At 49.3% G+C, this 13,159-nt stretch overlaps 1 protein-coding gene across 4 annotated transcripts in view; it reads left to right on the plus strand.

Moving 5' to 3' along the window:
• Window positions 1–276: 276 nt before the first annotated feature.
• LOC105471772 (paired box 8) overlaps window positions 277–13,159 on the plus strand; it is a 60,708-nt gene continuing 47,825 nt past the window's right edge. For 2 of the 4 annotated variants that reach the window (XM_011724481.2, XM_011724483.2), the window contains exons 1-2: window positions 277–367; window positions 727–826. In XM_011724481.2, coding sequence (XP_011722783.1) covers window positions 802–826 — 25 coding nt within the window. In that variant the 5' untranslated portion in view covers window positions 277–367; window positions 727–801. The remainder of the gene's footprint in view (window positions 368–726; window positions 827–13,159) is intronic. The other 2 variants (XM_011724480.3, XM_011724482.3) reach the window with 1 other exon arrangement.

Below are 13,159 nucleotides of genomic sequence, written 5' to 3' on the forward strand. Positions count from 1 at the left end.
CATCCTCAGGCTCCTAGGCCTCGGTTCCCCACTCCTCCAATATTTCCAGGCCTGCTGAGTTAGGGCTCAGCTGCCTCCCTCTTCCCTTCGCTGGAAACAGAAGCTCCCAGCGAATGTTTCTAACTCCTGAGTCCACTCAGCCATGTCCCCCTTGCAAAATCCTCCCCTTCCCGCACCCCCCTGCACCCAGCCAGCCAATCCGCGGCCTGCGAGCCTCGCCAGACCCATCTCCCAGGGCCTCAGCGGGATAAAACCGGTTGGCGATGCCGGGTGGATGGGAACAAACTTCAGAAGGAGGAGAGACACGGGGCCCAGGGCACCCTCGCGGGCGGACCCAGGCAGTGAGGGCCTGCAGCCGGCCGGCCAGGTATGTCACCCAGGGGTTAGCTGGAAGCTGGCTGTAGTGAGGACCGGGAGATGGAAGAAGGGAGAGGGTCCCAGGAAGCCTGGCAGCCCTTTCCCTCCCAAGTTAAACGGGATAAGACTGGGAGAGCGGAGGGAGTGGGCACGCAGGTTGGAGTCTGGAGCTTCAGCGCACCCTCAATCCTTGATCCTCCCGGGAAGCCTGTTAGCTAGGCCGGGCTGAGGTTGGCCCTACTTCGCCTAAAAATCCTCCTACTCCTGGCAGACGATGCAGGTTGTAAAGGATAAGGCCTGGGGAGGGGGCCTGAGGATGCAGGCATCGAATCTCATCGCATCTCATGCCCTTCTCCTGGGTTTGTGCAGGGCAGCGGCAGGCGCGGCCCGGACCTGCGTGAGTAAGCCCAGAGCCCTCGGCGGGCTGCGAGCGACTCCCCGGCGATGCCTCACAACTCCATCAGATCTGGTAAGAACGCGGTGTGGTCAGGACCCCCAACCCCCGCGCAGCTGAGCGTCCGTGCGTGCGCTCGGGTCGCTGGATCTCGGGAGCGTATGCACGGGATTCTCGGGACCCACCCGCGTGGGGACCCAGCTGGGGGCGCCTGGGGCCTGGCCCTTCGCTGGAGCCGCCTCGCTGTTCTCGGGCACTAGGGTTCCACTCGGCCAGCTGAGCCGCCCTCCCCCGGTCTTGGTTTCGAGGGACCACACGGAACGGTGAGGGGATCTCTGTGGAGTTAGAGGGGGTTTCCTTTGAGCTCCATTCCCAGTCTTGCATGGCGCATTAGGGTGGACATTCTTCTTGCTCTGTCCCTGGGCTGCACCGGTGCTGGACTGGCCGTTTCCCCGTCCCCGACCTCTGAGCCCTCTTCCTCGGGTGCGCGCAGTCCTTCCCAGTGACTCCCCTGGCTGGACTGTGAGCTCCCCGCATCTCTCAAGCTAAAGGGAATAGAGCCGGTGGTCCCGGGCCTGGGAGCCGGCAGCGCACTCAGGTGCTCTCCGACTCCTCCTGGCCCAGCACTGGGCAGGCAGGGAGCCGCGCGCCGGGCGTCCGGCTGGTGAGGACTAAGCTGCTCGCGGAGTCGAAACCCCCTCCCCACCTGCGCCCGGGAACAGGGCCTTCAAAAACACTCGAGCTCCCAGGCCGCGATGCCTGTTTTCCCCCTTCCCAGTCAGGGCTGGGCAGGGTCTTTGCTGGGAAGGAGCTCCAGGGTCGGGGCTGGTGGGTGCAGCCGTCCCCGCGCGCAGCGAGTGCGGACAGCGGCAGAGGCGCGGCGCGGCCAGCGGTGATGGATGGAGCCTGGCCGGCCGCAGAGAAGGCGATTTATGGGGCCAGGGCGCATCGCTATCGATTTGGGCCGGCGAAGTGAGAGGAAATCAATATTTCAGAATGAATTCTCCGCGAATATGAAGTCCCGCTCGACAAACGGGACATTTGTTATAATAAGGAGGGTCGGATCGGGCGCGGAGCGCGGCTGAGATCTCTATTTAGCCAAGCGCACGGCGGGGCCCGGGTTGTGCTGCGCAGTCTCCAGTCCCAGGGCCAAGGCTCGACTAGGAGGGGAGCGGGAACCCCCTGGGGCGCCGAAAGATTTTTTACTTGGGTTCTCTCTAGAGCTGCAGACGAAGTCAGCAGAATGCTCCCTCCCTGCCCCCATTCCCCTCAGAGAGCTGGGCCAGAATAGTCCGGCTGCCCCCAGAAGGCGCGGGGTCCCTTCAGGAGCCTCAGGGTAGAGACCTCGCAGCCATTCCCCTGCTCAGCGAGGTTGGCGAGACCTGGGACCGAGTAGAGCTGCCTGGCACCTCTTTACGGTCCGCGCCCTGGAACCACGAGCGCTCCTAGGCCACTTTCTAAGGTCAGGATCAGGTTTTAGCCCCTTAGTCTTTAGCCAAACCGTGGTACAATACCACACATCACCAGGACCATCCTCGAGGCCGAATATGCAGTGCCCAGTGCCCGATCCCATGCCAGGCTGGTCCGTGGCACTCTGCTCGGCTCTGGAGGTCCATCTTTCCTCCTGACCTTCCCCTGACCCTTCCGGCGGTGGCAGGAGGAGTGGATGCTCTCAGAAGTCAAATTTACTGGGCAGGGCTGGACCCTTACTCTCTGTCACTGCCCAAGAAATGAGACGATGTCCCCGTCCCTCAGATGAGCTTTTTTTTTTTTTTTCTTTTTTTCCGGCTACTTATTTTCATTCTAGAAGTACTCATTAGAATAAATGGGACTAGAGTATGGAAAGAAAAAAAAGGCACAATTTATTTTTACTGTAGTTTTAATCAGTATCAGTCCAAACGATGAGATGCGTGCTTTCCCTTAGCTCGGATGCAAATCGCGCTTGGGTTTTGGGAGGGAGCCCTCTGCCCCTGGACCTACCAGGTAATTTTTTCCCCTGTCTTCTTTTCAGAAAGACAGAGGGGCTTCTTCTACCTTCTTTCCAAAACAAATAAACAACGCGGCAAGGGAGAATGAGACTTTCTTCTTTAGTTTAATTTAAATGCTAATAAAACAAGAAAACAGCCTGTAACAGCACAGACTGTTGAAGGCGCTCCCCGCTTTTTTTCTGAACCCTCCCTTTGGCAAACCTGAGGGAGAGGCCCTCCGTCTTTCTTATCAGTTTACCTGACACTGTTGTCTATAATTGGAGCTAAATTCATAAGCGGACACCTCTTGTTTTTACAAGCCCATTTTCTCTCAGGTTTTAGCAGCTTCCCCCTTTTCCCCAGGCACCTCCATTTCTGAGTTCGGCAGTGCTTAGGGAGCTCCCCTTTAAGTTTTCTTTGAGCAGAGCCCGGGACGCAGGCAGCGACACGGCTTTTCGCGGGAGCGAGGCCGAGCGCACCCTTCCCAATAACCCGAGACGCTCAAGAAAAGTTTCGTGCGCGGCCTTCGCCGCCCAGCCTGCCACGGCTCACTCTCGCCTCGTCGTTGACTGGTCTTGCCTTGCAGAGAGTCTTAACATTGTCTTTCCGACAGATTTATTCTGAAGGAATGTTGAACGCGAATCATTCTAATGTGCCCAGGTCAGCGATGGGCTGAACGTTCCTTAAAATCGTTATTTTTGTTGCATCAGGGACGAAATTCTCTAAAGCAAAAACATTTTTTTAAAAAATTCAAAGATGCAGAAGAAATGATAAATGCCCCAGTGAGAACAATACTGCAGCAGCGAGGAAGAGTTTTGTAAAACCAAGTAGGCTGTCATTAAAAGTTGTCTTAAATAACTTGTCGCAGCCCACTCCCACTGGTCCTGAAAATAGTTCATTCAAGTGGTAAAATTAGACAAGGCAGAGGACGATGTCTCTAACTTCCCTGATCTGAGATCTAAAGCCCCATTCCTTCCTCTTGGTTTTAGAATTGAGGAAAGGGGAACAAATGCATTTGGAAAGGATCTGTTTTCTTCCCAGGTTCCCTGCCTGGGTTGAAAATAAGGTTTCAGGGAAGGGAAGCAGCTTTGAGGAACATAAAGAGGTATTGGGGTTCATCAATTCATCTTTGTTTCAAGACAGTCTATCCCCCCCCCACCCTCCTCAATGCAAGTTAATTAGGAGATAATTTAGCTACCTTGTGAATTAGTTTTAAGATAAGTATCTTTTTAAGCTTTGTCACTTTAATTGCCCCACTGATTGATAAGAAGTAATTATTTCTAATTGACACTTTTTTGATGTCTATTGGAAGCATTTATTTGGAACTTTTTGGGGGTGGAAGGAAAGTTAATTAATGTTATCAGTCTACCCCCAAAAGGACTCTGCCTAATTTTGTTGAAGAAGACAAAGGAAGTGAAGGAAACCAAATAAAAAATCAATCTCATGGAATTTTAATTATTAAGGGACACTGTGGTTCAAATTAGAGGGCATCTACTAATATAATATGTCAAAAGGTTCTATTTATGGCCTCAAATCTCTAATTTATTGAGATGCATTTTATAGGTATTCATTTTCCTATGGATACACTCAAAGGCCCTTTATATGCTGCCTTCATTTTGGAGCAGGTTCCTCTGCTGTGTAAATAATTTTTGTGAAAAGTAAAATCTGTCGACCTTGGTATGCCCAGAAAAAATGAAATCATTTTTGTAAGAGCCAATTGTAAGCAAGATTTACTAATAGTCATCCTTGTTCTGTAATTATTGATGGAGTTGGGTATAAAGGTGAAACTTTACTTACAGTGACATGCCTTTTCATACCTAAACTTTGGAGTAAACAGTTTAATCATTCACATCCTCCAGAACATTTTGCTGTGAGAGAGAAAGGAGTGAAAGAATAAAGAGAAAAAGAAAGACACTGAAAGGAGGCGATGGGGGTGGAGAGGAAAGAAAGGGAGAAGGTAGCTGGAGAGAATAAAATGAAAGCATTTATTTCAGAAATGAAGATAGCCAGGTGCGTGGAACCTTTGCCATTCAGTATAAGAAAATCGAAATCCTGCTTTAAAAACACATTTTTGTTAACACCAAATCTCTACCACAGTCTCTAAGCAACCCCTAACCACCATGGGATACCCCTACTTTTCTACACATTTTTTAAAAAGGCAGAATTTTAGGAAGCTGGCAGATCCGGATCTTGGATATCTGGCTGTCAAAGTCTTTATTTGGGGTTAGGAAAAGGAAGCAAGAAAACACACATTGTGCTCTGGGATTTATAAAGAGATTCGAGTGTTGTTTATATTTATTTCATTATTAAAGCCCCTGTGATCCTCATCTCTATTTTGTATGCACAATCTTTTCATAGATCGACTTGTGACTTACTGATATAGGAAAGCATTCCCACATTAACCCAAAGGAGACACATACACACATGCACACACACGCACGCCTGGAATGAGAGAAACACAATCACACAGGACGCGTTCCTATCAGGTTGATTTCAGCCAGTGCCTTTTTCAACCACTTATTATAAAATCTTGTCTGCTGTTATTGATATTTCTCCCAGATTATGGGGAGCTGCAAGAATGAGGAAATATTTTAAATGAAAAATAAATTTAAGACGTACAAACATCAGATAATATCACATACCAACCTCGCTATTAGTGAAATTGAAAGAATATATAAATAATGCAAAAAAAAATCAGCAAGGGAGAGTTTAGTAATGGAAAATTCCCCTGCAATTAAAGGAAACGGTAATTTAGTGAAGATATGCCTGAATGAATTACCATTTATTAATTGGTTCTCATAAAAACAATTTGTGCGTGTGGCTTGGGGAGGGGGATGTTTAAAGTATATATTGTCCATAGATAAAGCTCCTCAAATATTCATATCAAATTATGTCGTTATCACATTCTATTTTGTGAAAAATCCCAAGTCTCTCACTGGCAAGTTTCACCTGTATGCAGAGAGCTTGAATGCAAAGGAAAGGGGTCCCATCCAGATCAGAAAGAATAAAACCGGTTCCCGCTTCTCTTGGTACATTTCCAAATCTGAAACGAATGAGGAACACACTGGCAGAGTCTTGTATGCTTAGGAACATCCAAACCGGGCCCCAAGAAGATTCCCCGAGGACCCGGCTCTTCTGGGGCACAACTAGCTGGGGCAGAGGAGGGCTGCTTTGTGGTTCTGGTCCCCCAGCCTGCTCCAGCATCCTCGCCAGCTCAGGCAGGAACTGCAGTTTGTAATCTCAGCCAGGAGCTTGCTAGGGTTGACTGGTGCATGGATGTGTTTACTTTCTCTCGCCACAGTTGGTCTGTCTTCAGTTCTAAGCATTTTAAAGCTGCTCTATTTATCAGTCCAAGAAGTGCTGAGTTCTCAGTTGAGCTGAGAAGCTTTGAGCTCTATGGTTCTGAGTATGTGAGAAGCCAAAAGATTAATGAAACTGCTTCATTTAAGAAAAAAAAAAAGTTTTAAAAAGTGGAGGCAGGGGAATGAATGAGCTCACCTTCAAGGCTGCAGATTAGTTTTGCTTTTGTTTTCGTTGAAAACTTGGGGCACTGGCCCCCACCGGGTCCTCATTCTCTTCAGAGATAGAACTCAGTATTGAAAGCACCCTCTAAGAGAGGAGAATGTGCCCTCACATTATCTTCTCTTAGCCAGTGTAGAGTTCTTTGCGGGAGGGATTCTTTCCGAATGCAGATTGGAACACCTTAGCCCAGGTTCTTCTGGGGAGGGAGCTAACACACTCTGCCTAGGAAGTGCAGGCGATGACTACTTTCAGCAGGAGTTCTAGACATTCCTTTTGTGGGGAAGGAGTACAGAGCATGACAATCCAGGAGTCTCTTGGCTCCTGAAAACTCCACTCTCCCAGACAATCCCAGTTCATCCAGTCAGTGGTCAGTGACCCTGGGTTGGATGGAGTCTCTGCTGGAAGAAGCATCCAGTCTTCTTTGTTTATCTACAGTAATGACACTTTTAAGTAGATCTTGAGGATTCATAATTATTTCCTTAGGGCCAGAGTTAGGGCTGACAAGACCGTTTGGGTTGCGGAAAGCCCCTCTAACCCCTCCCTTGGCCAGATAGAAATACAATGAGCATATTTCTCTTATATAAGCCACCGGCCAGAAAAATCTTCATGGGAAGGCTTCTGTCTTAAACCTGTAATTCATGTCACTGAGTCTGGGCTTTACCTTGCTTGGCTGGGGGTTCCTTCCCCAGGAATGGGCCTGGGTGGAAACCAGCATCTCTTTACTGAGCCATGTCCAAGATCAAGGGAAAGAAAGTCCAAGAGTCCCCCAGGGATACTTGGGTTCTGTTTCTGTGTTTCTACCTGTGGACCCTCCATAGTCCTGAATGCCATAGAAGACACTGGCAATCCCTATGGCTCAGCCCAGCCAGCCTCACAGCTCCTCCTGCTCATTTACATCCAAAGAAGGAGAACAGCTGCACAAGAGCTGAGCAGACCTGGCACTTAGTGAGCCCTCAGTGAATGGAAGCTGTGATTCTCCCCTCTGAGGACTGCCACAGGTGTGGTGTGGTGCTGAGAGCAGAAGTATGCATCCTATCATTTAATTCTCACAACTCTGCCAGGCAGTATTGCTATTGACATTGTTATAGAAGAAAGGGGAAGGAACTGATGTTCAAAGAGGTTGATATGACTCCAATAACCCTTTCCACTGCTCCCTACCTCAACCACCCAAAGTCCAGCTCATCAGAACTTGGCTACTAGATGATCGGCACCTGCAATCCTAGTGGAAACTCCCATCAGAACCCTTGATAAGAAGGCTCAAGTGGTTGTGCTGGCAGTGACAGGCAGGGCCTTCAGTGTATCAGCTTGCTTTCCTCATCAGTGTTCCCCACTCTCCAGTTTAATTAAAATACGCCCCTTTCCAGTATGGTTTTCAGTCTTCCCATCTGTGAAATGGAAAAGTGGTTCCTGCCTGGATGCCTCTCCTAGAAGTAGCTATGAGAAAAAAGGAGATGATCAGTCACTTGGAAAGGCAGAGGGAGGGTGCCCTTACTTTCACACATCCCCCCAAGGCTGCCGTGTCTCCATCTGCACTGGAAAAAAAGCAGCTATTCTCAGGCACCACACGTTGAAGGACCCTTGGGAATTTATTTCCCTAACTTGGCATCTCCAAAGTACACTCGGCCTCCCTACCTAGGTTCATCTTGGATGTGATGCAAATAGCTTCAGAGTTGCTGGGGAGGCTTCCCCATGCTGTTAGGGGCCAGCACTGGGGGCCCCAATCACAGACAGCATAGCTAGGAGTGGTGGCCACTGGAGGTGCCGGTTGTTATGTCCCAAAGCTTAGGTTCATCCCCTCTGGCACTTCCTCAGGATCCCTCTCATTCAGGGGCTTAAAGGCAAGGCATTTCTCTTTGGAACCTCTGCAGAGGTTCAGTTTTAGAATGTTAGCTTGAAAGAAAGGGCTTTTAATGTTTTCACTTTTTCATGTAGAAAGTAGCTGCTTAGCTCCCGGGCTCTCAGATGAAAACCTGTCTTTGGTTTAAGCAGAGGGAGAGATTGAGAAAGAAAAAGTAATTCATTCATCCCCGCTTTTAACTTTTTTTTTCTTCTGTCTTCAGCCACAATAATCATTGGATTTTTCTTTTGTATTTGTTTTATTAAATGGCCTTGGGGTGACCTGGGTAGTTAGTGCTAATTAGTCCACTAGGACATATTGTGACTGTCAGGGCAGCACAGCAGAAGGGTCCAGGAGCTGGTTGGGTGACACACCTAAAAGAGAAATGGCTTCATCTGCTGTCATCGGTGTGTACTACAGTGTTTGCACACACCCAGGCCCTCTGTGTGTGTTGCAGTTTCGATTCTTCGGCATCTCCAGGAGGACAGTAGAACTATTATTCTTGGGATAAACTCAGGGGCCGTGCGGTGTCAAGAGGGTAAGAGACTTTTGAAATCAGCTTGAAGCCAGGGTGAAAGCCCCTGCCCTGCAGGCAGAAGAAGGCGAAGCCTGGGCTTCCTTCTTGGCCCAGACCTTGCTATTTTTGTGTGAACTTAGTCAAGTCAGTTGTCTCTCTGGGCTTGTACTTCCTCGTCTTTATAAAATATGGTGACGTTGCGGGCCTTCTGGGGAGTCATGTAAGTAAAACCTGTCTCCTCACCTGGCACACAGCTGCCACTCAAGACACTTCTCCATGCTCCATGTAGTAGTCACCAGGGAGCAAAGTCTCCAGAACACATTCCCAGAGTCCCATTGTCGTCGTATTTCCTGTGAAATGGCCACCAGTAACTTGAAACCCAGCACTTTGTTCCATTTAAAATTTAGGACAGACATTTTAATATTTCATGTGGACAAAATAATACATCTGCCACCTAGGAGTACTGGGATTAAATGAAGGGACGCATGGAAAGTGCTGGCTATGACCTCTGCGGCTGTTATCTGTTGTTACCACAGCCTGAAATGGAAAAGGACGCCTTAGTTCACTTTACCAGAAAACCCACTCATAGGGAAAACACTAAGCTTTTGATAGAATGGCTGTCTGTGGACTGTGTGTTGAAATTCAGAACATTCTAAGGATTTAACAGAATTGGTCTTCGAGCAAAAATGAGCTCAAGTGGGTTTGCAGTTATGCTGTGTGTGCGGCTGAGACAGGACTGCAGGAAGACGAGTAGCTGTTTTTAATTGACACTGCATCATATATTTATTTTTAAAAAATTAAATCCACGAATCCTGTGCCTTCTTCTCTCTCTCCCTCCCTCCCCACCTGCCTCTGTCTCACAATTTTCTACTTTGGGTAATAATAATCCAGCTTTGGCCTGATAGCAAACCCTGGTTGACATTTAAAAGTCTCTGTGATTAGCTGAGCACCAAATCTCTGACTTAAGCTTTGCTTTGCTCTTTTGCTTCAACACTGAGCAAGGTAGAAGGCACCTCTACAGGGCAGGGACCTGGAGTCTTGCTCTTCCCTTTCAAGAAGGCAGACCTGCAGAACCAGGAGGGGGAATGAACAGACAAAACAATTCACTGGTAGGAAAAGGACTGAACACTAACAACCCGGTCGGCAGGAGCACCGAAGGTCATTTACCTTGAACAGCCGCCCCAGCACAACTATGCTGTGGCTGTTGACAGATAAACCCCATCTGGCTTTCTTGAGTCTGGTCCCTCATTGTCCAGAGCCAGTGTGTTCCATGACGGTCTACACCAGGGCTCCATCTCAGGGCTGCTGGACAGTTTGTGGCAAAATGTGGCAGGGCTGTAGGTACAAGTGCCATGGAGATATTTCTGCCAAACGAAAACGCTTGCTGGACACTTCCAATGCCTGGGTTCCATGCCTTCATAGATATGCAAACTTTCCCCTTTCTAGGCCTTACATCTCTTTGGCAGTATGACAAGACCTGGGTCCTTCGAGCCTTGTGGACCTTCCTGGGCCCCCCATATTCCCTGGGGACATGGCGGTACCCCATACCAGGAAGGTTGCCATGGCCCACGGCCCACCCCCACTGCTAGCCATGGGGCTGTCTAGACAGGTGCCCCACACTGTGACAGGCCTGCCTGGGCCTCAGGGCTCCCCCTTTTGCAGGTGGCACCTGCTTTCAAGGGTACTGCTGACAGTGACACAGCTGTTGTCCTGAGACTCTCCTTTCCTTGGGGCCTGGCTGGGGCCCATGCCATGTCTGCAAAGCAGTTGGTCACGTACTCCCCACATTCCAGCTGTCCTCACCCAACCCAGCTCCAAAGCCACCTCCCAGTGAAGCTGTCCATGATTCCTCTTCCTCCTCCCCACCTCCCCAAGCTCTCCTAGCACTCTGCCTGTATGGCATGCCTTGCAGTCCAGTTTTTGGAGAAGGCTCGATCTCTGTGGCTCTCAGCTTCCAGACTTGAGCTACTTGAGCACCTGGGAGAATGTATGCCTCGCACATCTCAGAAGCTTCATAGGCTTTCATGATGCTGGTCTACCTAGATCCAGATTGTTCAAGGCTACAGGGGGCTCACAGATGAGATTCTGTCACCACATTTTGCCAGTGAGGAAACTGAGACCCAGAGAGGTATGTCCCGACCCTGGTCCCACAGCACTTGTGGTAGAGCAGACACTCCATCTCATCACTAGGACTCTTTCCATGACGCTGTAGTGACTTCCAGGGCATGTTGAGGTTAGAATGAGGGCTGACCCAACGCAGGGAGCGTTTGCTGTGGCCTGTGCTGCATAAGCAAGACCCAAGGGAATGAAGGGGCCTCCTTCACCTGCTGACAGGGACTGGAAGGCCCAGTGACAGCTGCTGAGACAGACACAGATCCATGCACACTCACATGCATGCACACACCTACACAGCATATGTACAACACTCACATCCAAACATACAGACAACCCGGTGGGATTAGGGTGAAGCAGGAAGGCACCCAGGGTGCAAAATTCAAGGAGGCTCTCCCTCTCTGGCTCATGCAAGGGCAGGGTTGGCCCAGAGAGCAAGTGCCTCCTTAGACCTTGTAGCCTGGATGCCTGGCTGTCCTCACTCTAGTCTCCTGTATCCATATTACACACACACTCATACCCAGTTACACACACAGACCACAGTACTCACAGACATATACATGCACACATGAACACAATATTCCCCATCTCACACACATAAACATACTAAAAGTAAGCCTTTAAAATGTACAAGTGTATGCAGAAGACTATCCTAGGTCCGTGGGTGATGAAAAAAGACCAGAGAAGGCCCTGCTCTCAGAGACCCTGAGAAATGCAGCTGTAAAGTTACCGGTGTGATTGATGAGTACTGGCTGTACTCACAGTTGCTAGAAAGGAAGTCATAATTGACGCACTGGGGAAAGTAGCGTGTAAGCTATCCAGGGAATCTGCTCTGTGCTGTGCATCTATTTAGGCATGAGGTCACTGACATGTGACCTCCCTGTTCTTACAACTTGTGGTTTAAGGTCTGAGTAGATGAATACCAGTGTCCAACTATGAGTCCCTCCTGGCCCCAACCCCTCACTGAAGTTACAGGTCATGGGTAGTGTTGCAGCCCTGTAGAGACCTTTTGGTCCAGCATTCTTGTTTTCACATAAGATCTGGGAGCAGTCAGTCATTTGCCTGCATCAGCCCCTAGCACCACTGGGTCTCTGAGGTTCACAGTGGCTCTTCCCAGATAAGGACAGAGCTACCAAGTGGGCAGCAGCAGTAGTGGCAGGACTCATCCACTCCAGGACTGACCTCAAGGTCCCCCAAGAATGAAGCACTGAAGGCAGGTGGTTGCCAGCTAGCATGGACGGGCTTCTCTGCTCAGCTCAGGATATTCTCTCTAACATTCTGTCCTTGCTCAGAATTCCCGGGCAACTCTGCGCCTGAGACCCCTCAGCCCCAGGCAGTTCAGGCATGCTCTGTCTACTACACTGTAAAGGAGAAGTGTGAACGCGAACCTCAGTCTCATGCACAACACCGAGCTTGTTTCGGCACCCACGTGAACTGCATTTGTCACTATTACACACAATATGGTGCCATCATGCATATTTTATACATTTGATCAGCCAATATTTATATACCTTTCATAAATCAGTGATTCTCAAACAGTGTTACCCTATAGGGTGGGCAGAGGTGCTGGTCAATATAACAAAACTGAACAACAGTGGTAGGAAAAAGGTACACTTGTACTTATATTCAAGTTTGACATGTAAATTTTTTCTGTTCAATGGTCTCTACCTCATATTTTTTTTTTTAGCATCTGGGATTGGACTTAGCAAAACATTATGATTTTCAAGACGCTGAGCTCACTGTTTTGTGGCGTTCTTTGCAGAACACCGTGACCTTCTGGGTGCCCCATGCGCTGACAAGTGTCAGAACAGTGGGTGTCCAGCTGACGTGAGGCTGGACTTGCGTGATAGGCATGTCGTGGCCGTAGCTCCCCGCTCTGTGAAATGATGAGATCGACATGCCTCCATCCATCAGTAGGATCCCCAGCATGGAGAATTTACACTGTCGCCCTTCAAAGAAAGGAGCCAAGTCCTGGTCCCTCCTCTCACCTTGACTTTCCCAACAAAACACCCTTCTTTCCTGGCACCAGTATAGCATGTGTGTGTTGGTCATTTAGGAGCCCAGGTGCCTTGTGGCAGAGTAAAGACACACACGGAAAAAGTGGTATTTTCTTACTCAGCATCCCTGGAGCACACCTGGAACATGATGCCCTCCTTGAGATTTCCTTTAAAGGCCCTGTCACCCCTGAGGTTTCCATCCCAGCTACCCATAGAAATCATTACTTCTGTTGTCTTGCTCTCGGCTGCACAGACTTCTTGGTCCACCATGGAGAGGGCTTCTATTCCCAGCCATCCACTGTCCTGTAGTGAACCTCTCTCCTCGCCTCCTAGCCCATTTCTCTCCCAAGTGTGTGCTCAGTCTGCACCATGTGGCCAGATCATCTCAGGTTTTGATCCAGCTCCCAAAGAAGCACTGAGTGCCCCTTCACTCTCTCACTCGGACTCCCCAGCACT

This window comes from Macaca nemestrina, chromosome 13 (genome assembly GCF_043159975.1).
Source record: "Macaca nemestrina isolate mMacNem1 chromosome 13, mMacNem.hap1, whole genome shotgun sequence".
Taxonomy (NCBI): domain Eukaryota; kingdom Metazoa; phylum Chordata; class Mammalia; order Primates; family Cercopithecidae; genus Macaca; species Macaca nemestrina.